The following is a 23,688-nucleotide window of genomic DNA, read 5'->3' as shown; positions in this document are numbered from 1 at the left end:
AGCAGTTCCCGAATTTATTTACCCTTTTGGGGATTATGACGTCAGCATCAGTCTAGTTAGAACTTAATGATAGGGATTAACAACAACGATATATCGTTGTTTAGCAGTATAAGGGTTAATACACGACAAAAAGTACGAGTATGTACTCAAATCTTGCAATAGCAAAGCATTGCCGGGTTAGCTGGTAAATAATAAAAATATGATGTGTAAGTGAATTTTGATAAATTTGAATGTAATTTTTTTTATCTGTTAATTTTTACAGGTCCATGATGATTTAAATACATATGTTGCCGCTGTTGTAGAATATCATCCTATAGGAAATAACTCATATGACGCTATACAAATCGCTCTTGAAAAATATGGCCAATTTATCAAAGAAGCCAAGGAAAATGTAAGTCACCCATCTTAAAATTTTTATAACATCTAGAGGTGTTTGGCGCATTCGTATAATCAGTAAATTCTCAAAACTTTTGAATCGTTAATCTAACATTTATTTTGACTCAAACGAAGACTCTCTTTCCTTTTTTAGTTTAACCCTTACCGCGACCGTACGTACCGATGTTCAAACAAACACTAACATTACGATTTTTTTTCCCCTGATAAATCAAATAAAAATGTCCGATATTTGTTGTCTAATTGTTGGCAATCTTTTCTATGGCGTCTATTTTTGCCCGCTAGGTTGCGATCCATATTCCATAATCCCGCCTAAAATGGCATTCACACTTTGAAAGTTCGACTCTCGTTAGAGCACCTGATACCTTCTGTCAATATTTGCATTATTTAAGGTCAAATGCCAACTGACCTGCGACCTAATATGTCTAAATTTAGGTATGTTATATAAATGTTATCATTGTAAAAATGTTATTTATTATTTAATGAAATCAGTTTTCGTACGTATTCGCAACTGGTATTTATTTCCCATACGAATAAATAACATTCCTCTAAATCTAAAACCGAATGTACATTTAAACTTACATAGCAATAACTTCTAAACAATAAGGGAAAAAAACGATGAAATTTTCATATGAATCTCTTAGAACAAATATTTATTTTTGAGATAAAGTAAGAAATGAAATTATAAGAACCAAAACAGGGGTGTTGGACATTATTGGAAGAGTTGCAACGTTAAAATGGTGCTAGGCTGATCATGTTGCTCGCAGCTCAGATGATAGGTGGACTAAACGCCTCCTGCGTTGGCGCCCTCGGACTACTACCAGAAACCCCGACGACCCCAGCTCCAGCGGCATGGAGAAGAATGGAGGATGCCTACGTTCAGGAGTAGGCGGCTACAGGCTGAAAAAGAAGAATATGAAATATTTTTTACAACAGACAGATTTAATTCAGATTCAGGGGTGCTATTCTGAGCCGCTCTCGCGGCCATAGAAAACACTTTTATTTACATACAAAATACGCGAGATAAAAGTGTTATCGACGGCCGCGAGAGCGGCTCAGAATAGCACCGCTGGAGTTTCCCTAACTAAACGGATCGAATCGGATTGTGGTCCTGTGGCTAGTGTCTCGGACTCACGGACCAAAGGTCTGTGGTTCGAATCCCACTTTACCCCAACTTGATTCCCATTTACTAATAGTGAGTTATTTACAACTCGTTGAAAATGGCCCTTAAAAATAAAATATTTGGGTAAATCATAAGAACGCAAATATTTCTTTAAAAAAAAAAAAAAAAACGAAGAAACGTTTCTGATTTGTTTTTCTGTTAAAAATTTTGAAAAATTCTATGGATAGTCTTTTAGTAGTATTTCTTTGAGCACATTTCAATAAAAAAAACTAATGTAATTATTGCCAAATAAAATTACATAACTGCATATACACTTGCATGTTTAGGCTATTTTTACAGGTTTTAGCATATTTTACTAAAAACCTGCTTATGGGGCCTGGGTAATAGTTGTTGCCGACTAAAACAGTGAAATACATGACTCGTATGAGCCTGAATTATACTCCGAATTACCTGAGATATTACTGTTTAAACTTTGAGAAAATTTTGAAAACATTTACAAAACAACCCTGGCTTCAAACCACTATGCCAAATGAGGAAGTTCAGTGGTTTTAAAAAAATATTTATTTGTTAATAGACTATTAAACTAAGTCAAATTAAAAAAAAATAAAATTATATATCGTATTATTAGCACTACGATTTTTAAAGTTTTGTATATCTGAAATAACTCCGCGTGTAACGTCAGAGGTTCATTTCCGCTTATTCTCATTCAGTTCTTCCCATCGGTCCAGAAGCGACAAGCGGACCGGAAATCTTCCATAGCTTTCAGATCATAGGTTGATTCACATGAACCAGTGACGTCATTCAAAGTAGTGCGTTTTTATTAAAATATTTTTTTCCGTACATTTTCAAGAAACTTTGCACCACAATTTAATGCTCTAATTTTTGCCCCGCGCAAGAAAACATTTTTTGTATCCAATTTCCCGTAGGGCTGAAGTTCCTCATTAAGAGTTTTATTAATGGCACGGTGTAAACAAAAATGAACATTGCTTCATTTTTTCCTAAAAAATAATAACAGTATTTTTAAAATATTTATATGTTGCATATTTTCATACTTTACTTGCATATTTCAGCCTTCTTTTGTTGCATATAATCCGGTCTCTAGTTTTAACATAAAAACAATGTATTAAATTTTTTTTATATAAGTTCTGTAAATTTTCTAGGCAGCTGACATTATTGTGTTCCCGGAATCAGCACTTAATCGTTATACCGGAACAGAGATAGAAATACCTCACGAAGAGGAAAACGCCAACCCTTGTAACCAATCAGAAAAGTATTCCGAGGTAAATCGATGTTTAAAAAAATGTGTGTATTGCCTGTGTGTGTACCTATACAATACAATAGAAAAAATTATAAATTAATGTGTTCTTCCAGGCGGATTAAGAATGCATCAACCGAGCGTGAACAAATAACTTTCCGGAGAAGGCTATTTTATTTCTCCACAGCCAAGTTTTGTTAGGAAGTTCATTCGATGGTTAGATATTTCTGGTATTGGCTGGTTTGAGTGATTACTTAACACACTGTGCATCATTTGCTATTCAGCCTATGTTTGAAAGTTCATATTTATTTATTCAATTGAATATTCAAATTTTTATCAGTTTCTGTTTATTTTAACTACGATAAGGCTTGATCATGTAGAACAAATGGAGGCCAAAATAATGGTAAAACAGATATATTTGGCAAGAATGAATGGTAACATAAGAAAAGGACGACCAAGAAAGACGCGACATGATCAGATAGATCAAAATCTCAATTGTTTTTCTCAAAGTGCCATTTCAAAGTGCAATAACTCTGGGGAAGTTCTCTCTGTCCTGTAAGACCTGAAAACCTGCTCCACAGTCCTGAAGCCAGTTCAGTCTTGAATATTAGGCAACCAGGACATCTGTCTTCTTCTAGCCCCTCAGCGACCCTCAAACTAAATGTAACAAGCTGTACCTTTCTCCACGCATTGTATGAAATTTTACAAACTTTTAAGGTTATGAAGAGTTCTCTATTCGTTTTAGCTCGACTTAAGTTCTCCGAGTTCTCCGAGATAATTTAAGCATTCTTCGATGTAACCACATCTCGAAAGCTTCCAGCCTGTTCATAGTGTTGGCCATCTCACAGCCATACGACAATGCAGACTATTCATAACACAGTCTGGTCATGTCAAAAACAGACACAACCGAAGGGCATGTATGACATGTATGAGACAATCAGTTGTAATGCATTGAAGATGTTAGGATTTGTTCTGCGTACTGCCAGGGTTTTTGAAAATACCCGCGTACTGAGAACTCTTTACAACTCCTTGGTGCGAAGTAGACTCAAGAGTGGCTCGATGATTTAGGCCACATGAACTGAAGTACTCTCTTATGATAGAGAAAATCCAAGAGATATCTCTACATGAGAGAGTGCGGGTATTATCCTTGGCTCTACCTAATCGAGTTTCTCCAGGGTATGCTTAGCTACAACAGTTTAGAGACTAGAAGAAATGGCTATTTGACTACACATTTTTATCGATTGTTAGGCGGTATGATCGATAATTCTGAGATTATGATGAGCATTGGTTTGTATGTTCCTGAAAATTACATAAGACAGCGTCAGCATAGATTGTTTCATATTCCGATATACAGGACCAACCTGCCTATGGTTATGCCTGTTGGAAGGGCTACTGCTATGCTGAACAACATCGCTCTGGATATTGATCTGTTCCATGCATCCGAAGGGGTTTTCCGGAGCAGGATTCTCCTACTACTTTGACATGAGTCTCTTTCATGTATTTTTTTCTTTTTTATAATATGTATGTATTGAATATATGTTTGTAATGTATATATTATATTTAAATCAATTGATTGAATTGAATGACAAGATGTATGAATGTGGAAGGAACTTGTATCGTATGTTAGGATAAATGTGTGTAGCGATCCATCCTCGTTACCTACCTTTATGGAGAAATGGCGTGCCGGTAATAGTATTGATAGTTACCGTCCTTATCGAAATTAGTTTATTTTCTACTCTTTCATTTCAGATTTTGACCCGTCTGTCCTGCGCAGCCAGTTTTGAAAAGATATACGTGGTTGTTAATTTAGCAGAGAAATATAATTGCAATACAACGAGTGACAAGGATTGTCCAACGATTGAGTACTATCTTTTTAATACAAATGTTGTATTCGACCGTAATGGGACCATCATATCCAAGTAAGTGTTTTTTTATTAATAAAGCACGTAGCGGGGTTATAGTCAATTTAGTATTATTAATTATTATATTATCAGGTGCAACGAAAAAACTATACACAAATGAAAAGCAATAAATATTAGGGTCGGCGCACTGTCTCACAAAAAAATGTCTATTGTCTTTTGGGGTACAAAAGGTTCTTACTCGCCACAGTAAAAGACCTATGACCGGGTAGGTATGTACTCGGTTCACCAGATAAGGTGGAGAGTGCTAGTAAAGTGTTCCGCACCTGGGAAGCGCTTCATCAGACCTTACAGCTCAGTGGGAGACGAGAGGACTTGGCTGTTTAGGTGTAATATTCCTCGTTAGGAAATCTGTTACTATTGAATGGCCTCAAGGCATATTCTGCATGTAGTTGCTCCAGCATTCCTTAATATAGGGGCTAAGAGATGGCGAGGGAGACATAATTAGGTTAGAGGTAAGATGATCATTGATTGGCTATGATTTCAAGTAAGACAGAGATGTGCCGAAACAAGCAAAAACTGGTGTGCAGTAGATAGTCTGGTTACAAGCATTATATTTTTAGTCAACTGTTTTCGTGTAAAGATGATTATATTAAAATTGGACTTACCAGAAGTTTTGATGTATTGGTTGCATGTATTAAAATGAAAGATTCACTATATTACAAGGTGTTTTATTACTAATTTAATAGCTTAATTAACTATGGCAGATGTTCGAATATAATAATGAGAAATGTAGACAATACTGATTGAATTTAGCTATTACAATAAATGAGTTGAATTTACTTTTTGTGTAGTGTCGATAACTATGTTGCGTTATCCGTCTAGTAGTAGTGCTGATCTGAGAAAGCCTTTCCGTTTTGCAACAGCGGGTGGCGTGTTCGGTTGGTTAGTGTGGTGGGCTTGGCATTTGGTATTGCCAGTGTCCATATATTGTTTAAGTATATCCAAATCTTCGCAGACAAATGCTGGATGCAGTGGTTTGGCTAGATGAATCAACTCAATTCCATTACCTTTAAAATCAATATTTCACGTCCACATACCGGAATCGAACCCAGGACTTTAAGAATGGTAGGCGAATGCGCCAATCACTACACAAGAAGGCGGACTTATTTCCACTCGATTTCCTCATTCAGGATTTTCACCAGAGAGCAGCCATCGTTCTGTTCTTTTTCACACACAGAACTGTACTCTAACACTACTACTACCATCATGTCATTTCTCTGTAGGGGTAGGCAGAGAAAATGGACTGCCACACATGTCTATCCTGGCATATATTCCTTCTTCTTCCACATTCATACATCTTGTCATACATGCCCATCGGTCCTGTCTACTTTTGACATGACCAGACTTAAGATTTTGGTTTATCTGTCTTCCTTGGTCGTCCTCGTCTCACCATTTATAAGTATACAACAAGTGTTTTACCATTCTTTCGTCGTCCATTCGTTCTACGTGACCAAACCATCTCAGAGACCCTTTCTTAATCTTATCAATTATACTTGACTCAGATTTACACTCTCACATTTGCCTGATTTCATCATTCGTAACCCTGTCATACATTGATTTCCGACACATTTGCCTAAGAGATCGCATTTTAACCGCGTTTACTCGGCTTTCATCCTTCCTCTACCACATCCATGTTTCACTTCCATACATAAGTGTACTGTAAACATAAGCGAACTGTAATAGTTCTGTGTGTGAAATAGAACCAGACAAGTGTTTTTGACTCGATGGCTGCTCAGGGTGAAAATCCTGATCAAAGAAATCGAACAGATATAAGTCCGCCTCGTTTTGTAGTGTTGGTGCATTCGTTTACCATTCTTGAGGTCCTAGGTTTGATTCCTGAAAGATTGGATGTGAAATATTGACTTTAAAGGTTGTTTAAAATGCAATCTTTTACTGTTCTTGGACAGGCATCTGAATGCGGAAAGGGAATGATGAAACGATGATAATATATTATTTTTCCTTTCCCTATAATCATGTTCCTGAGCAGGAGGATGATGCAGTTTATTTCCGAATCTGCCTTGTGGGAAAACGAACTCCCATACGGATGCGGGGCGAGAAATAGCGGGGGCAAAGCCCTAGGGCTTCTACGATATAGTGGACTGTATTTTAAATTTAATATATAAATAAATTAATATCTTTGATGTGCGGTATGCAATGTCAATCAGTCACAACCCCAACAAATGAAATGGATCAGGAATGGAAGCCACTAACCTGGTTCGTTCTTGATGGAATTGCGGCAGTCCGACTAGTCGATTGCGAGCGGCTCCAACACTAGGACAGGCCCCCGATCTGGAGCTGAACACTGGTGGTTGGTGGAAACAAAGTCTATGATGCGGCACACGTTCAACAAAATAACGACACGAGGTCTTGCTGTGGCAGGTTATCAAAGGATTCTGGCGGTGGGAAGTGAACAGTTGTGGGTAAAAAGATGTTGAGTTGTGACAATAATCGACAAATGCACACCCACATAATTCGCAACCACTGCCTATGATAATAATTTTAGCACTCAAGTGGACGCAGATCAAGAAATTTGCCACAATGTCGACATTATTTTATTTTTTTTATTTTGCTGGTCAATATTTGTTACAATTATAATAAAAAATATTTTCAGGTATCGTAAAATAAACCTGTTTGGCGAACGGGGCTTCACTGGTTCCAAGGACAAAGCTCTGGGAGTATTCGAAACTGATTTTGGTGTGAAATTTGGCCATTTCATCTGCTTTGACCTCATGTTCCAAAATCCGGCCGTACAAATTATTGCCAGAGAGAATGTATCCAATATTATCTTCCCAACAATGTGGTTCTCGGAATTGCCATTTTTAACTGGTATGTGAAATTGCTTATTTATTCCGTGCTAAAAATAAAGTTCAATGCGTGTCATATTAATTTATTCAGAAAACAAGCCACAGATTTACGTACCATCGATAATGAACATCTAAGACCCTGTCACCAAGAGGATACGTATCACTTGATCTGCATCACCAAAGTGACTGAATCTTTTAAGTAGTTTAATTAAAGGAATGTATCTTTTGCTCGTTCGGTTCATTTAGGTCATCATATCTCTGCATTTTCATATCATTTGTGTATTTATATCTTTCGTGTCTTCCGTGTCTCTAGTTCGTTTCTTTCTTTTATTTGCTTGAGCCGAATGCGTATGAATTGTGAATGAAACAAATAATTCTAAACCTTTAGCTGGTTTGTCAGCATGATTTTTGTAATAGATTTTATAATACTATTCTTTAGAGATTATAATATCACAAACCTGTAGAAAACAGATAAATTATTTTATTTAACAATATTTTGAGTTTGTCCAAATTTTTGTAGACAAGGACTGGATTCAACTCCCTTCAAAATATTGTTGATAAATTACCTGGTCCATGAAGAAGCATACAAATTGAAAAAATAACATTTTCAGGCGTTGCCTAGTATGTAGGTGAAATAATTCAATTAGATGAATCTCACCTGCATAAATAAAGGTTTCAGCACTTTAACTTCACAAACATCAACAGATGAAAGAATTGAAGGAATATAGATGTTCAAATATAGGCAGAATGGTGAATGTTACACAGTGTGTAAAGTGGCCACTTAAACCAGCCATTGACAGGTCATAAGCCCTGTAGATGCCTAGACTTCTATATTACCTTTTCTTAAATTTTCTTCATCTCTGTTGTAATATGTTATTTTATTTACAAAAAGAACGTTAATACTAAAAGGCATTTTTTATGGAACAAATTAACACAGAAATTATATTTAATGCGAGGATTATTTACTACTAAGTTATATTTTTTTATGTTAATTATCATGGCTTAATACAGGCACAGCCTAAAAAGCTATAATAGGTTAGTAAATATGAATGTTTTTATAATGAATTAATAAATTAATGAAAGCGTTTCTTTAAATATTGATATTGAACAGAAAAATATCTAATAAACTTAAGCGAACAAACTAACCTCTTGTTCACATTTGAGGACATTAATGAAATATGAATACCTAATGTGTACATCTCACCGTAAATAATGATTTATTAAATAGCATTTTTACTGTGACATTTCATAATTAGTGTCAATTAAATTTCAAGTGACATTCTATTACCTGCCTGCATGGACATGGCGCGCGGGCGATAAAGGGAAAGAACAAAGCAGCCAGTATAGGCATTTACGTACCTACTATAGATACAGAGCATATATGCAGGTCAGGTACCTAATCTCCCTACTAACCACAGAGATAAGGACACAATCTCGTTCAATGAATGAACTTAATGATCTAGAGATCCAAATGACACGAAGATATGAAATATACGAATAACACGAAGATCCATTTAGTTCGGCGCTCGTTTCGTTCGCAAACTAACTGACTGAGATGAGAGAAACATATCTCTAGTTCAATGTTACCGACCTTGTCATTATAACCGGGTCGTTCGCGAACTACACACCTCTATGATCTATCTGTTCTTCAGAATCTACCGATTTTTGCTTGATAAAAAAAATTGTTTGTGTCTATATTGTTGTATTTATTTTTGTTTATTTGTTTAGCGGTTCAGATTCAAGAAAGTTGGGCTAATACACACAATGTTAATCTGCTGGCAGCTGGAGCTAACAATCCTCAAGTAGGAAGTACAGGTAAATCACATCAGTAATTAAACATCGTTTTAGATGTAAACGTCTTCAATGAAATATCAGTAAACACAGGACACCCAAGTTTTGAGTACTGGCAGAATACAGTGATTTTAAATACAATCCCCCTTCAAAACGAAAAGTTATTTGAAAGAAAAAATCTCAGAGTGAGAGTTTTTGTCTGACATGCTCTCTTATCAGTTCCTACCTTTGACCATACTTTTCAATTTTCACGCCCGTTTTTATTACTTCTATCTTCTTCCACACAGCCCTCTGAACTTTTCAACGGCTCTTGTCTCTGGCTATTATTTAATGCCTGTTTTCTATCATGTTCTTGTCTTCTCCCATACATATTTCCATCTTTCCTGGGCATTTTAGAGTGGGATTTGGTCTCTTCTAGGCTTGCCCTTTAACGGCACCTATCTCCTAGGCCGTCTTTTTCCAATTTACGCTCCTCCATACTCTGCGAAAAATCATTATCTTTTTCATACTATTTTCATAATTTCTTCCTAGTCTGTTTCTTGGCCGCTTCTTCTAGGGCACCGTTTCTTTACCCTGGGATCGCGATGAGGTATAAGAAGGCTTGCAAACTATCTAAAAAATAAGAACCGTACCAATTACCTAGTAAAATAAACTAATACTCGTAGCTAAAGTTGCTTGAAGTAATTAATTATTAATGCGATGGTTTTCGTTATTTTTCACTTAAATATTTTTTTATATTTATTTAATTAATTAAGTGTACAATACAGCACAACTGCAAATTCCACTGTACATATATAAGTATTTATAAAAACATGTTGAAAAAAGTTCACATTAGATTCATAATCATCATTCCCTTCCCACACCTAATGGTGCATAAGGCACTGCGTTGGTGCACAATCGCAGTGTAAAATAATCATTTGTTGTTGCATTGTTGATTGTTGCATGAAGGTAAGATGATCAGTCTTACACTTCAGGAATTAGTCCAGGGATTTAAAATATTCTAGTGTAAAAACACATTTTTAAATAAATATTTCATGTCAACCATGTCGGGAATCGAATCCGAGACCAAGACCTCTGTAAACGCGCTGACCACTGTGTAGTCACAAGGCCGACAAAGATTAGATTGATAAGGTGCAATAATTTGTCCATTAAAACTACAGCAAACAAAGACAACTGTAACATTTAACTGAAATAATTCAGTAACAATGTGAAGAAATAAAATATCTACAAACATATTTAAAAAGAAATCACTAATATAAATTATGGTACTTAGAGAGGAGGAGTCTAAAACTCGTAATCCCAGCATGGACAAGACTGTTCAATAGACCAATCATCTTCCCATATTGCAAACATACATAAGTAAATTTGTCACGTTAATATTGAAAAACTATAAAATATTATGGTGAGGGGGGTCACAAGGTTTTTCAACTTATTTTTTAAAGATTTTTGAGCAATTGCAACACTAAAAAGGTTAAGAAACGCTGTTCTTGAGAATAGCTTAAATTTTTTACTGAATTTTAACCTGTTTTTATTCACCAAGGTACTGGAATCTACTCTGGCAGTCGAGGAACTCTGAAAGCCGTCATGAACGGAGAGGCTAAGAACCAAATGTTAGTGTCAAGTCTACCCAAAGACCCTTCGGTCTCTAGTTTCCAGGTTGAGAGAGAAAGGTCTAACAGTGTCCGCGCACAATTCGACTCCAATAACCCAGTGTCGGTTATGGACAAGTTATGGCTCAAACAAGATAACCTAACTGTGTATGAAACCAGAATACTGGAAGTCAAGGAACAACAAGAGTTTAATCTTACTTATGGAGATTTAGAGTGCAAGTTCCAAGTTAAGATGAAGTTGAATGTGCCAAAACTTAAAGAGGTAAATTTTATTCTTTCTTAGATTCTAATTCCTAACTTGTATTTGACAAAAATAATGCGATGTTTATTTTTGTATAAAATGTTTCTATTGGTAAAAATATAAAAACTTTATAACTCTTCTTATTTAAAAGAAAAAAATACTAGGGCCCATATCACAATGGAAAGTTAACTTCAATCTTTAATTTTATCTACAAAGTAAAATTAAGTTTTCGGTGTGAAAAATAGAACATGCATACAATTTATTTTTCTGAACATGTTCAATTACAGGTCACCGGTGAAGATACTTTAATTTTTTATACAAATATACACATTTTCGTACATAAATATACATTTTACTTTGTTGTGTCTCGATATGTACCAGTGAAAAAAGCGTTTGTTATCACCTCCAGGTGTTTTGTTAGCTTTCTGAAAATAACAAAACACTCATTTCTTAGATTTTTTTAAATTTTAATAATATAATGGAGTAACGGTTAAAAAGCGGAGTGTGACATTTATGTTACTCTATATTAAAATACCTCGAAGCATTCTTAAAGAGTCCAAGAAGTATACATTGATATTTTCAGCGCCATGATAAATAACAGGCAGTTTTAGAGTTAAGAATTGACAAACCGAGCTATATTGTGACCACACGACTACTGACAACTTACAATATATTTAGGGCAGGGTGCAGACAGTAGATCAAACTTTTTTGGAGGGCTGTAATTTTGTTATGGTTGGAACACAAAAGCTAAAATTTGGTATTTCGGACTGCATTGTATTTTTTTAGAAATGATCCATTGTGTACTCTAGGTCGGGTACAGTGTATCACAAATAAATCAACAGTGGCTCGTTCTCATACACTGTAAATAAATATGTATTTAGACTTAAGTGAATATGTGGGTAGCATATGAAATACTTTTGATAGCTTAGATACTCAGTGGATCAGGATTCACTGTGTACTACGGTATTTGATCCACTGTACCCTATGCGGCCATTTTTATTTTCTAGTCAAACAAACGCAAATTACTAATATAAATTTTATATTTGAAGCATTAACTTTGTGGTTATTCATTGTAATAAAATAAAGTAAACAATTTTGTTTTTAACCACTAATTTTTTTTTTTTCACCGACTAGTTTTGCATTCGCTGACTTCGCAAACCGTCTGAAAGAAAATAATCATAATTTCAATAATGACACTGGATTAGACACATTAATTATTCATTGGTTCAAATCTTGCACAAGATCCTGTACCATTTTCTGACCAAAAGTACGGCCTTTAGTTTGTCTGTCAAATAAATAACTATCATTTTAGCAACTGAATAAGATGTTTACATCATATTGCAGGGAGGGGATGACCAATACGTATACAGAGCAGTGGTATTTGATGGAGTGAGATCCTACACATACAAGACGGGTGGTGTGGCCAACTGCGCCATAGTAGCTTGCACTAGCAATTCTCTCATGTCCTGTGCTAAAAGGTGATAATACCATATTTTCCTATAGAATTATATAGAACTTGTCCATAAACGACTGTTCAGAGATTCATTAATATTAATCCTCCCATTGTAAATAAGAAAACAATTCCTTCTCAAAGAATTATAAATATATAAAATCATTTTCGCTCTATCTTGAAAGGTGTTTTTAGTTTTATTTGTACCCTTGTTTTCTAATAAAAATTAAAACAATAACACTTTGTAACCACTTATTTATCCACTGGTTTTGGAGAACTGAACTTTTTACAAACAATATGGCATATTTTAACACAAAATAGGAAAAAATAAAATAATGACATTTATCATGATGGAATAAAAGATTATAAAAAAATACAGCCGTGTCTCTGAAATCAAATGTCCAGTCTTTATTTTTGTGTATATAAATTAATTTGGTTTCTTCTAATACTTATGTCTTCTTATTTTCTCTTTTCTTTCCTTTAAAAATCAATTAGTCTTATCTTTAACTCAATATTTATTCTTACTCAAATTTATTTGATTAAGCTACACACTTATTTTATATAATTTATGAAAGATGGCGGAGTTCTATGATTCAGGATATATATAAGGAAGGATCCCAATGCTAACTTGCAAGTTGTAGGTATTTTATGTATCCTTTTTGAACTTCCAAATAAAGTAAAATGAAAATAAAAATCTGTGCGTTGTATCATGGGAGGTTGTGAATAATGTTTGAGAACATATTGCCTATGCAATACTATTAGCAGAGTCTCTAACTAAATTTGTTCAACAGACATAACATTAATGTCCTCAAGATTTGTATCATGTCGCAGTCCTTTGTATCTGCAGCTTGGGTATCTGAACTCTGTGTTGTCAGATTGCAACGACTGTGACGCTGTCCAAATCAAATACAGAAAAACTCATTTGGCATCTGAATGGCCGAGAGATCTAAGAAATTGTAATATGTGAACTTATTTTTCTCTTCTTTTAGATTTCCAGACCATTCCACTGTCAAGCCATCGAGTGCGATCACAGAAATTGAGATCGCAGCATTAGTTTCTAGGCCAGTAATGAATACAACGTTACAAGCTGATAACATTGTCTATCACCCTGTTACATTGGATACTAGTATTATGCCTCTCAATATCAAAAACTATCAGGTAAATTTATATTATATTTTCTTTCATTTAATTCCTTTCTATCTTTTCATTTCAATGTAATGTCTACCTTTATAATGTAGCCAATATATAATATATATATAGATATATTTTACGTATTAATTTCCTTTATACCATACATAAATAGTTCTAAGTATTCCCAACTTTATGAGACTACGAACTCCGTTTTAAATTGGGACACATTATACCTTTAAAAGTGGAAGCATATTTGATATGAAAACATTTTTTTACCAAAAATACTGGAGTTATTTTAAATTAGGGAAACGTTTTTTTTTACCAAAAATACATGAAATTATTTTAAAATAGGAAAACTTTTTTTTCCCTTAAAATACATTGAATTATTTTAAAATAGGGAAATGTTTTTTTTTTTAACAACATGGTTGACATGAGATATTTATTTAATGACACTAAAATATTTCATAGTCCCTGGGCCCCAATTACATTGGGAAGTTATCGTTTATCTTCAATTTTATCTACAAAGTATAATTAAGATTTCTGTATAAAAAAATAGAATATTGACGCTGGAAAGGCTCTATCTACTTTAAGCCACATCGCAGTTTTAATTACGACAGAACTAATTACATTAAATGACACGGGACTTTAAAAATATTTTAAATAAATAGGCGAATACACATTAAAATATGATTTACCCCGTCTATAGACAATGTTCTGAATAATTAATAGTTGTAATTGGTATAATTAAAAAAAAAAAAAAATGGCTGCAGGACTCCTGTAAAGTTTGCAAACTGTCGCTTAAAGTATGTACCCTTTCCAGCGTCGATATGTTTACAATTTTTTTTTTCTCAACATGTTCAATTACCGGTTACCAACGAAGGTACTTTAAATTTTCATACAAATATATACGCTTTTGTACGTAAATATCGATATTAGATTATACCGTCTCGGTATATACCGGCGAAGATAGCCGTTCATAATCACGGCCCTGGACTGGCACCTGAAGCATAAGACTGATAATTTACCTTTAATGTGGCAAAAATTATCAAAATACCCAGCTATTGGAGAACCAATGCAGTGCTCTATGCACTATTAGATGCGGAAAGAGAATAATGAAAATGAATGAACATTTATTGAATTGTTTAACCACAAACTTAATCCTTTAAATATTAATAATTAAAAATATTTTCTAGTAATTTAAGGTCTTGCTATAATTATTGCATGTTAAAGGTAAGTGGTTATATACAAACATTTATATTTTTTAGTTTGAATCCAGTAAGATTGAGGGCAATGCAAAACAGATGATGCTGTCAATGAAGCTTGTAAGCGGACATTATCCCGATCTTTTGACATTTGGCTTTATGGGAAGAGTTTTTGATAAAGATGGTCAACCGGTCACAGGAGGTGCCAACTCTCTGTCAGGGACATTGATCTTATTACTGCCAGCAATGTGCATGCTATTTAATGTTCTTTACAAACAATAATATGTCAAATAATACCAAATGTATAAACCCATGTACAAATACTGTATCAAACAAATATATATTTTAATGTACATAGATAGTCAAATTGCATTGTATGTATTTTGATTCCACCAGTTTTGTAAGATTTTTATAAATGTTTTTTTATATGATTGTATTTTAAATGAGTTTTTTAAGAAATACACAATTTTGTTTATGATTTTATGCTGGTTTTATTACAGTTAGTCACTTAGTACTGCTGTCAGTGTCCGGGTGTACTAAGATACATTTTTTGTATGAAATAAAATCAGAATCCTGGACGAGTGTTTTCCACTCGATGGCTACTCTCAAGTCCTCTTAATCAGCCTATGTTGGTACACTGCAGGACAAAGGCCTCGCCCTGTTTCCTCCCCTCCTACCGGTTCTGTGCCATCCTCCTCCGCTGTCTATCGAGTGTAACATGCTCAATTCTAAGTTCTGCTAAAAACAGCCAAGCCGCTTTCATACTAAAAACTGTAATAATCACCTGAAAATAGTGTTTATCACAAAAACGCCATTTCTCAATTCACAGAAAACACCCACAGCATTAGAAAAATCTTACGGTACAGATGCTGATGGGAAGATTAATGCCTTAAATAAATTAAAATGGATGAATACATACGTATTTTCATTTTATAAATTCATTAATTTAAACATACCTGTAAAAAAAAAAGTGTTTTAATACAGAATGTCGCTTTATAGATTTCTAAGTTTGAATGAGGTATCACTCAATATTAGATGTGGCTGTTTTCACAAAAATTTCTTTAACACATATTTCAATTATTATAAAATATCAATTGATTTTTTACAATTTAATATGTTCAATACATAATGACACAACATACATCAGAGTTTTACTAGGGCTGACTGTTTTCTGCAAAATGTACATTTTAGGTTGTATGGTCAACCAGACTTTATCATATTGGTGAGATTCATTCGGCTGAACCAATTTACCTACTAGGCAATGCCTGAAAACAATTTTCCGATATTTATACTCCTACTCATACCAGTTAGTTTAATCAACGAAGTTTTGAGTTCATCTAAATGTTTGTAGACAGGCTGGATTTCCTATCTAGAGTTATTTAGATCTAAATTTGTTGCATTGGAGAAAGAAAACATTTTCGAGAAAGGAATATAGAAGTCTAGGCATTTACAGGGCTTATGACCTATTACTGGCTGGTTTAAGTGGCCACTTTACACACTGTGTAACATTCACCGTTTTAACTATGTTAAAAAAATTTCATGATCGAAATAACTCCCTAGGGAGGAAATTTAGCCTATCTGCAAATATTTGGACGTTCTCAAAATATTACTGACATTTAAAATCAATCACTAATCAAAGTCAATATTATGTCCAAAATAATCGAGTGAAAGATAAATATGGTCTATAAATGTAATGTGAAACATATTTTTCCTATTGTATTTACAAAAAGTGAATCATGCGTAAATCTGTTAAAATTCTGTGAAAATCTTAGTTGAAGAACTAGTATTATATTATGACACAAGATAATGAAAATATAAACAATATACAGAACGTAAAACTAGTTTCGAAGTTTTACCTGTCCAGTTTAAACCAGTTAACCGCAAGGAAATAAATCGACCATTATTGTTATTCTGTCAATATACAGCGGATTTAAGTGGATTTGAATAATTACATACATAATATAATCACGCCTATAAAATACTCGGGCTGTTCAAAATATACCACTGAAATAACATTTATTTATTTAATTAAACGCCTACTCGTTTTTATGACGATTTTGTTTTATTTTACAGCCCTGGTGCCGGCTTGTATAAATGAAAGCGAAGTGTGTTGGAAATAAGGAAGAAGGCTGAATGCTGTCAAAATGCAATCTCTGTCTGGTAAAGTTACGTATAACAGGTGCACACACGTCACGATCCGTGTATTATGCAAGGCATCAGCATTATGGACAAAATCAAGAAAGGATTCTGCGTTGGTTTGGACACGCAGAGCGAAAGAACAGCTAAAAATATTTATCATGCGAATGTTCATGAATGCAGAAAATGGGGAAGACTTGGCATGACCAATCCAACAAATATTTGATGATGGTCGAGTCAAAGGTGGGAATAATCGGCGTGCGTGCATGAGAAGATGTATGAATGTAAAAGAAGTGAGGTTTGTATGCAGAATGATATGGCGTTCTATTTTCTACGGAGAAATGCCGTGATAGTCAATTATTTGTGTGTGAAAAAGATATGCATGGATACATATTTAATAATTTTTTTGTTTAACTTGTTACCATAACTGTGACACCCAGTGTAAGTGTTATTATTTATGTTCTCTAAAATTTTTAAAAAGCATTTAAAATTTAACAAATTATTTACTTGAATCTTCAAGTTCAAAGAATAAATACTTTGGCGGACTTATTGCTAAGAACAATGTCTTCCAGCTAACCAAAAATAAGACTGGTCAAAAGAAGATTTAGTAAAAAAAAAATCTAAAAAACAAAATACATATAAAAAGAGACATTCATGAAAAACCTAATTAATATAAAATAACAGCTGTTTTTGAATGGGGAGATAAGGCTGGAACATATAAATTTAATAAAAGCACATTATGTTATACACATTAAAGGATGAAGAATATTTATTTTTATTATTTTTATTTAAATCTTAAAGTAGGGCACACATATCATACATATTGTTATGTGTGTTCTAATAATAACATTGCAAATATATTTAATTTATAAATTGTTTATCACATATGTCTTGACCATTATTTTAAATTTTGATATGTTTTTTTCTTCATAAATATTTTTTTCCATTTCGTAATACTTTTTAATTGCTTTAAATAAAATTGAATTTTGTGACTTTGCCTTTTTCCTAAATGGAAGTCTAATTTTGTTTTTTTCTCTAGTATTGTGATCGTGTTCACGCTGGTTCCGATCAATTTTTTTCCAAAATTGTGTTTTTTTATTAGAGTTTATAATTTTATGAACAAATATCATTGTATTGTAAAATATTCTTTGTTTATATGTTAATAATTTCATTTCATTTACCATCGACTTTACCCTAGTATATTTGTTTTTTTTCAAAATGATTCTAAAGGCTTTATTTTGTAATACAGTTAGTTTATCTATGTTTTCTTTGATGATAAAAATAAAATGCTACTACAGTAGTTAACGTGTGGTTCAATAATTGCTTTGTAAATAGTTTTGCAGGAGTCCTTATCAATAAATCTTCTGATCCTTCCCAAAATTGATATTTTTTTGCAATCTTATTTATTAGCATCTTAGCGTTTTGGTGATATGTAAGTTTTGAATCCAACATTACACCTAAATATTTAATTTCAGTGACTTCATTAAGTTTTTCATTATCTATTACAATTGATGGTGTAAGAATATGGGGTCAGGTAATGAGTTTGGAAGGAGACAGAAAGAGGAACCAGGAAAGAAAAGGAGGGTAAGGGTTCTAATGATACATAATAATGTTTCAGGCGTTTCTTGAAAGTGGCCAGAGAAGCTGCATTTTTCAAATGATAATCCACTCTTTCAATATATTGTTTTAAGGAATGAAACAATATATCTGTTCTATTTAATACTGTTGCATTAAGCATCTTCTCAAAACTGACAATGGAATTTTTCCTTCTAGCGTCATGTCTGATAACGACAAAAGTTTGTAAGATAATAAAGGCAAGAAAGGGCAATTATCCACCAATTTAAATACCATCAACTAGGAGCTAGTAACGTGTCTATTTAATTATAAAATATGTCATTGGGTTAAGCACTAAGCTTTCTCATTAGGCTTTCACTAAGGTACTGGATACCAGAGATTACTCATCTGGATATAAATATAGGCAAAATGAAGAATGTGACACAGCAACCAAAGTAGAAATCCACAAACAGCTTGCGACCCGCTTAGGAATTGGTGGAGCAACTTTTAACATAATGCGGAACTCTGATTATTTTTATTTATTTAATATTTCATATACATATAATTTATTTACATTTATATTTCATTTTTCTGCCCTTATGGGCGGGCATATTGCTGTAAGGCAATTTCTTCCTACCTACCCAAACCGTTCAGTTTTAAAAAATTACAAGTATATGGTCATGTTCTAGGTTTGAAACAAAAATTAACTAAAAATCTACACTTTATTATGAAGAGCGGAGAGGAGATGGGAAGGAAAGAAGAAGGGAGAAAGGAAAAACTCGAATATTTAGAAAGTGACATTTCAATCATGATTTAAATGTAAATAAAAAAGGGGCATCTCAAACATTATAGGGTAGATTATTCCACAATCAGGCAGCTACAGAGGAGGCAAAAAAAATAAAGCAGTGAATGGGAATTAAAAGGGTTCTCTCGTTACTAGAATGAAAAGATAATCCGTGATTATAGTTATTCAACTCTTATATAATGCCAGTATTTCTGTATGGGCGCGAATCCAGTCACCTTACAAAAACTAAAAATTGCTTGTGAAGAATATTTGGTATAAACTAGTTCGATTTTATTATGAAAACTGCGGTCCGAGAACAGACACAGCAGTTCCCTGTAACGAGTGTTTGAGAGTGTGGCGGTGGATATGACTTGGACACGTGCTGTAGATGCCTCAAAAGAGCCTTAATCCGAGTTGCCTCTTCTTCACTCCAGTGGGCTCCAGCCATCTTGAAAGGCCATCAATGACGATCTTTTGGTTTTATTCGGCAGAACTAAGGGACACGGAATTGACATGAGGGGAGGTGAGAGCACTAGCTAGCGAAAGGGTCTCCTGGAGGCATCAGGTGATGTTGACATGCTGGAACAAGAAGAAAAAAGAATTATTAGAAATCAGTTACCAATAATGATCACTAGACTTGCACCAGCTAATTATATTTCAAAACCCTGCAAATTGTGTTTCGAATTTCATGTTATCTTTTTTGAAAAAATGTTTTTTAAGAGTAGAAGAAACACTCTCAGATATTTCTTGTCAAAAACATCTTGAAAAGTATTTACTCAAAGCATTTAGGATTTTTATCTGAAAACTGTAATATCATTCTATATTTATTGTTTTTGTCATGATTTATTCAGCTGGAAATGTTTGAGAAGTGCCATGATATAATTAATGGCAAAAAAATGAGACAAAAGTATAATTGGTATGTGCATGTAAAAAAGAAAGTTAACTGTATTATAAAGCTGTGTAAATGGCTTGTAATTGCTTGGATTTCTGGTAATAACTAGTTTCTCTGGAAGCTATTCACTGTTTGATCTAACAAGAGGGGGAGTGTGAATAAAATGAACCAAGCCACAATAAACATTTTATTTATTAACCTACTACAACTGATAAATGAATGTCCATGTCCGAGGACAACGCGAGCGGTGGGGGGGGGGGGTAATTATATTTCCGCGGAGGCATGACCGTAAATCTTGGTGGCAATGTCTTAGAACAATTTGTTTGGTGGTTTACACGTGGACAATGGGGACAAAACAATATTGTATTGTCTACGTGTAAACGACTTTGAAATGTTACTCCTTATCATAGCCTTTATTTTACTAACACAAAATTTGTTGAGAATCAAAAAAAAATTGTAGGAAGCAAAGAGAAAGAGAAATAAAAAAAAAACTCTGTAGAGAGGTAAAAAATCCAGAAAACCACGAAGGTGATCTATGTTGTCATAAATTTGTTTAATCAACTGCTAGCAATAGTTAGCACCCTAGCAGTTAGGATACATAGAGTAACATAATGAAAAATAGCATTTGGTGCATTTGAACACATATTATACAGTAAGAAAGATTTTTTTATAGGTTATAGTAAACAACCAAATGTAGTGAAATGACCGTATATAATTAAATACAATTAGAATCACGTAGACTCAAGCAATAATTTAAATGCACATTGACATACCTCTCAACTACTGGTAAAACAAACAAAAAATTGTACCAGTAGTTGACATAATAAAAAATGGATTAAGCTAACCTCTAAGGTAAAATTTGCAATTTAAAGTAGTACTTGGTAATCTATTATTCATGTTCTAGCGTTTAAATGGAATGATCAATATTTCTCAAAAAAGCTTATTCTTCAAATTGCTTACATTTTATTAAAAATACGCTTATTCGTGACTTATTCAAAGTTGCCGATGTCTACTACAAAACGGAGGCTTCCAGTATTCCCACATTGAAAACATGTGCAGTTTAGACACCAAGGCGTAGTATAAAAGTGTTTATGTAACTTGATTCCCATTTTCTAATGGTGAGTTATTTAGAACTCATTGAAAATGGTCCCCAAAATTGAAATATTTGAGTTAGGCTGAATATACGAATGGGAAAGTGGATGGCCGTGGGATGGCCCAATGAATATTGTTATGCAGATTTTTTTTAAAAAGTAAAATGATAATTCTCATAGAATAGTAAAGATTGTCCTTTTTAAGGACCATGTAGTTTTATTATTAAAAATGTACATGTCTTTAAAGATAAACAATAAAATACAACATAAATATCCCCTCCTCTGGCTTGACCCTTCTCCATATTTAAATATTCACACTATTATTATATTTATTTTAATACTAAGTGTCAACCTATTATTAATTACACTATGTTATGAAAGTTGAATACTTCCTACAAATGTTAAATGAAAGATCTATTCATTTAACAACCACAATCATTTTTGAAAAAAAAAATTTAAGAAATAACCCGCTAAGCCTCTATTTTGAGGCTTGTCAGCAGGTGGGATAGAGGGGATATGGAAGTAAGTAATGAAAAATACACAACATCCAGACCAATTGAGAAAAAAAACTTTCTTGGATTTTTTTCTTGCAACTGGCGGAAACCGAACCCGCGACGCCAGTTTTACAGATAGTCATCTAACCAACTGCGCCACGGAGCCTGTCCATGGAGTATTTTGAATTTTATTTGTGGCTCCTGAATTTATTGTCTACTCCCCTGGGTTTCCAGTTTCCAGGTAGCCATGTATTTTAACGTTTCGCATGATTTGACAGGTGAGGGGTTACCTATTTAAATCATAGAATTAAGAATAGTCCAGAAGGAGCGTAGAATCATATTTGAATACATCAGACTGTGTCCGAAAATCCCCCCACTCTGCCCCACTTTCGCCGCGTGCATAGTTGAAGTCGCCGCGTAATGTTGCTAGATCGCGAAAAATATAACCATAACACAAATGTAAGGTATTAAAAAAAAAACAATTTGTTAATTTCTCTAAAATATTATTGTATACGCGTAAACATTGATTGACAAAACAGAGTATATAAGTAAAGGGTCATTTAATAAGAGAAATTAAATTAATGAACTTTGAACTTAAAAAATAAAACAAATTTAATTTTACATAAACATATATTTTTACGTCATGTAAAATAATATTCAATGTTTTAAAGATAATTTCGGTTAAATATGTCCACCACGGTGTTGTTTAATCCGAGAGGTCCAATTTTCGTTGGTTCTCTCATTAGATAAGCAAAGCGCTAGTCCATGATTTTTTATTTTTCATTTATTTATTTAATACTTCACAAAAATATATTACATAATTGAATTCAGAATGCATTCCTCACTGGGAAAACCCGTGCCGAGGAAGACATTTTACAATTTTATTTTAGTGTGATACATATATTTTTTACATAGTGAATTGTTTTAGATTTTTTACATAGATATACGGAAAGTAATTAAATTCAAATAAAAACACATTATTCACTCTTTAAAGTGAAACTAAAATCTCAGATAAATACCGAGGTGCCGGGATTCGAAGAATGTTGTATAACAGAGAAAGAAATTGGATGTTGATCTGTCTAAAAGAAAGCCATTTTAACTATTTTCGAGAGTAAAACAGTCCACTAAAACATTTTACCGATTTACTCATTAATATAAATAGTACCTTTTTAATAAGAAAATATCAATATCTGATAGTTTTAATTTCCCCTTTGTTGAGTAAGCTTTTTGTAATATTGCCTTTTAGAAACTAAACGAATCATTAAAGTTTTACATTAAGATAAATGACCTTTTGTGTCATAAAAACATTTCTCCTCAAAATCCATTGAGCAAATTATGCTTTGCTTTATTGGTTTCTAAAACTCATCTCGCCGTACTCTTTATCCACTCCGTTTTCCTTCTTTCTAATCTAGCAGGGAAGCTAAAATTCCAATAAATCAATTAAAACCAATGTCCTTATTAATAAAAAGTAGCGTAAATAAATTGACTACACTGGCATCACCAACAAAATATCCATTTTGTTTTCTTTGACAATCTGACAAGTAGTTTTTTTTTTTTTTTTTTTGAGTAATGCCTACTTACACATGCATTTGCAACTTACACATGAAATGCGATCCCATCCTGTTTCTTGTTGATCCCAGCAGCAATTCTACACTCTAAAACGACACAATGCGGCATAAAAGTATCGTATGTTTTTTTTTTAATTTAAAAAAAGAATTTATTTTAAAAAACTATGTTCATTTTTACCCGACTTCCTCCCAGCTGATAAAAATGTGTAAATATATAGAATTTAAATACGTAAACATGGCAACTGGC

The 23,688-nt window shown here is 33.4% G+C and overlaps 1 protein-coding gene across 1 annotated transcript; it reads left to right on the top strand.

Annotated features, from left to right (window-relative positions):
• Nucleotides 1–262: 262 nt before the first annotated feature.
• Nucleotides 263–15,400, top strand: LOC148271538 (vanin-like protein 1; the record flags this gene model as incomplete). Its single annotated transcript, XM_088241271.1, has 9 exons — nucleotides 263–391; nucleotides 2,677–2,796; nucleotides 4,521–4,690; nucleotides 7,305–7,519; nucleotides 9,226–9,312; nucleotides 10,829–11,160; nucleotides 12,484–12,617; nucleotides 13,579–13,747; nucleotides 14,986–15,400. Coding segments are annotated over 9 exons (1,575 nt in total), but the record flags the coding sequence as incomplete, so codon positions are not given.
• Nucleotides 15,401–23,688: the final 8,288 nt, after the last annotated feature.

Source organism: Micrasema longulum, unplaced genomic scaffold (genome assembly GCF_059751315.1).
Source record: "Micrasema longulum isolate JH-2025_06_02 unplaced genomic scaffold, ASM5975131v1 h1tg002813l, whole genome shotgun sequence".
Lineage (NCBI taxonomy): Eukaryota > Metazoa > Arthropoda > Insecta > Trichoptera > Brachycentridae > Micrasema > Micrasema longulum.
The sequence above is the reverse complement of the archived record's forward strand: the minus strand, read 5'-3'. Positions and strand labels throughout refer to the sequence as shown.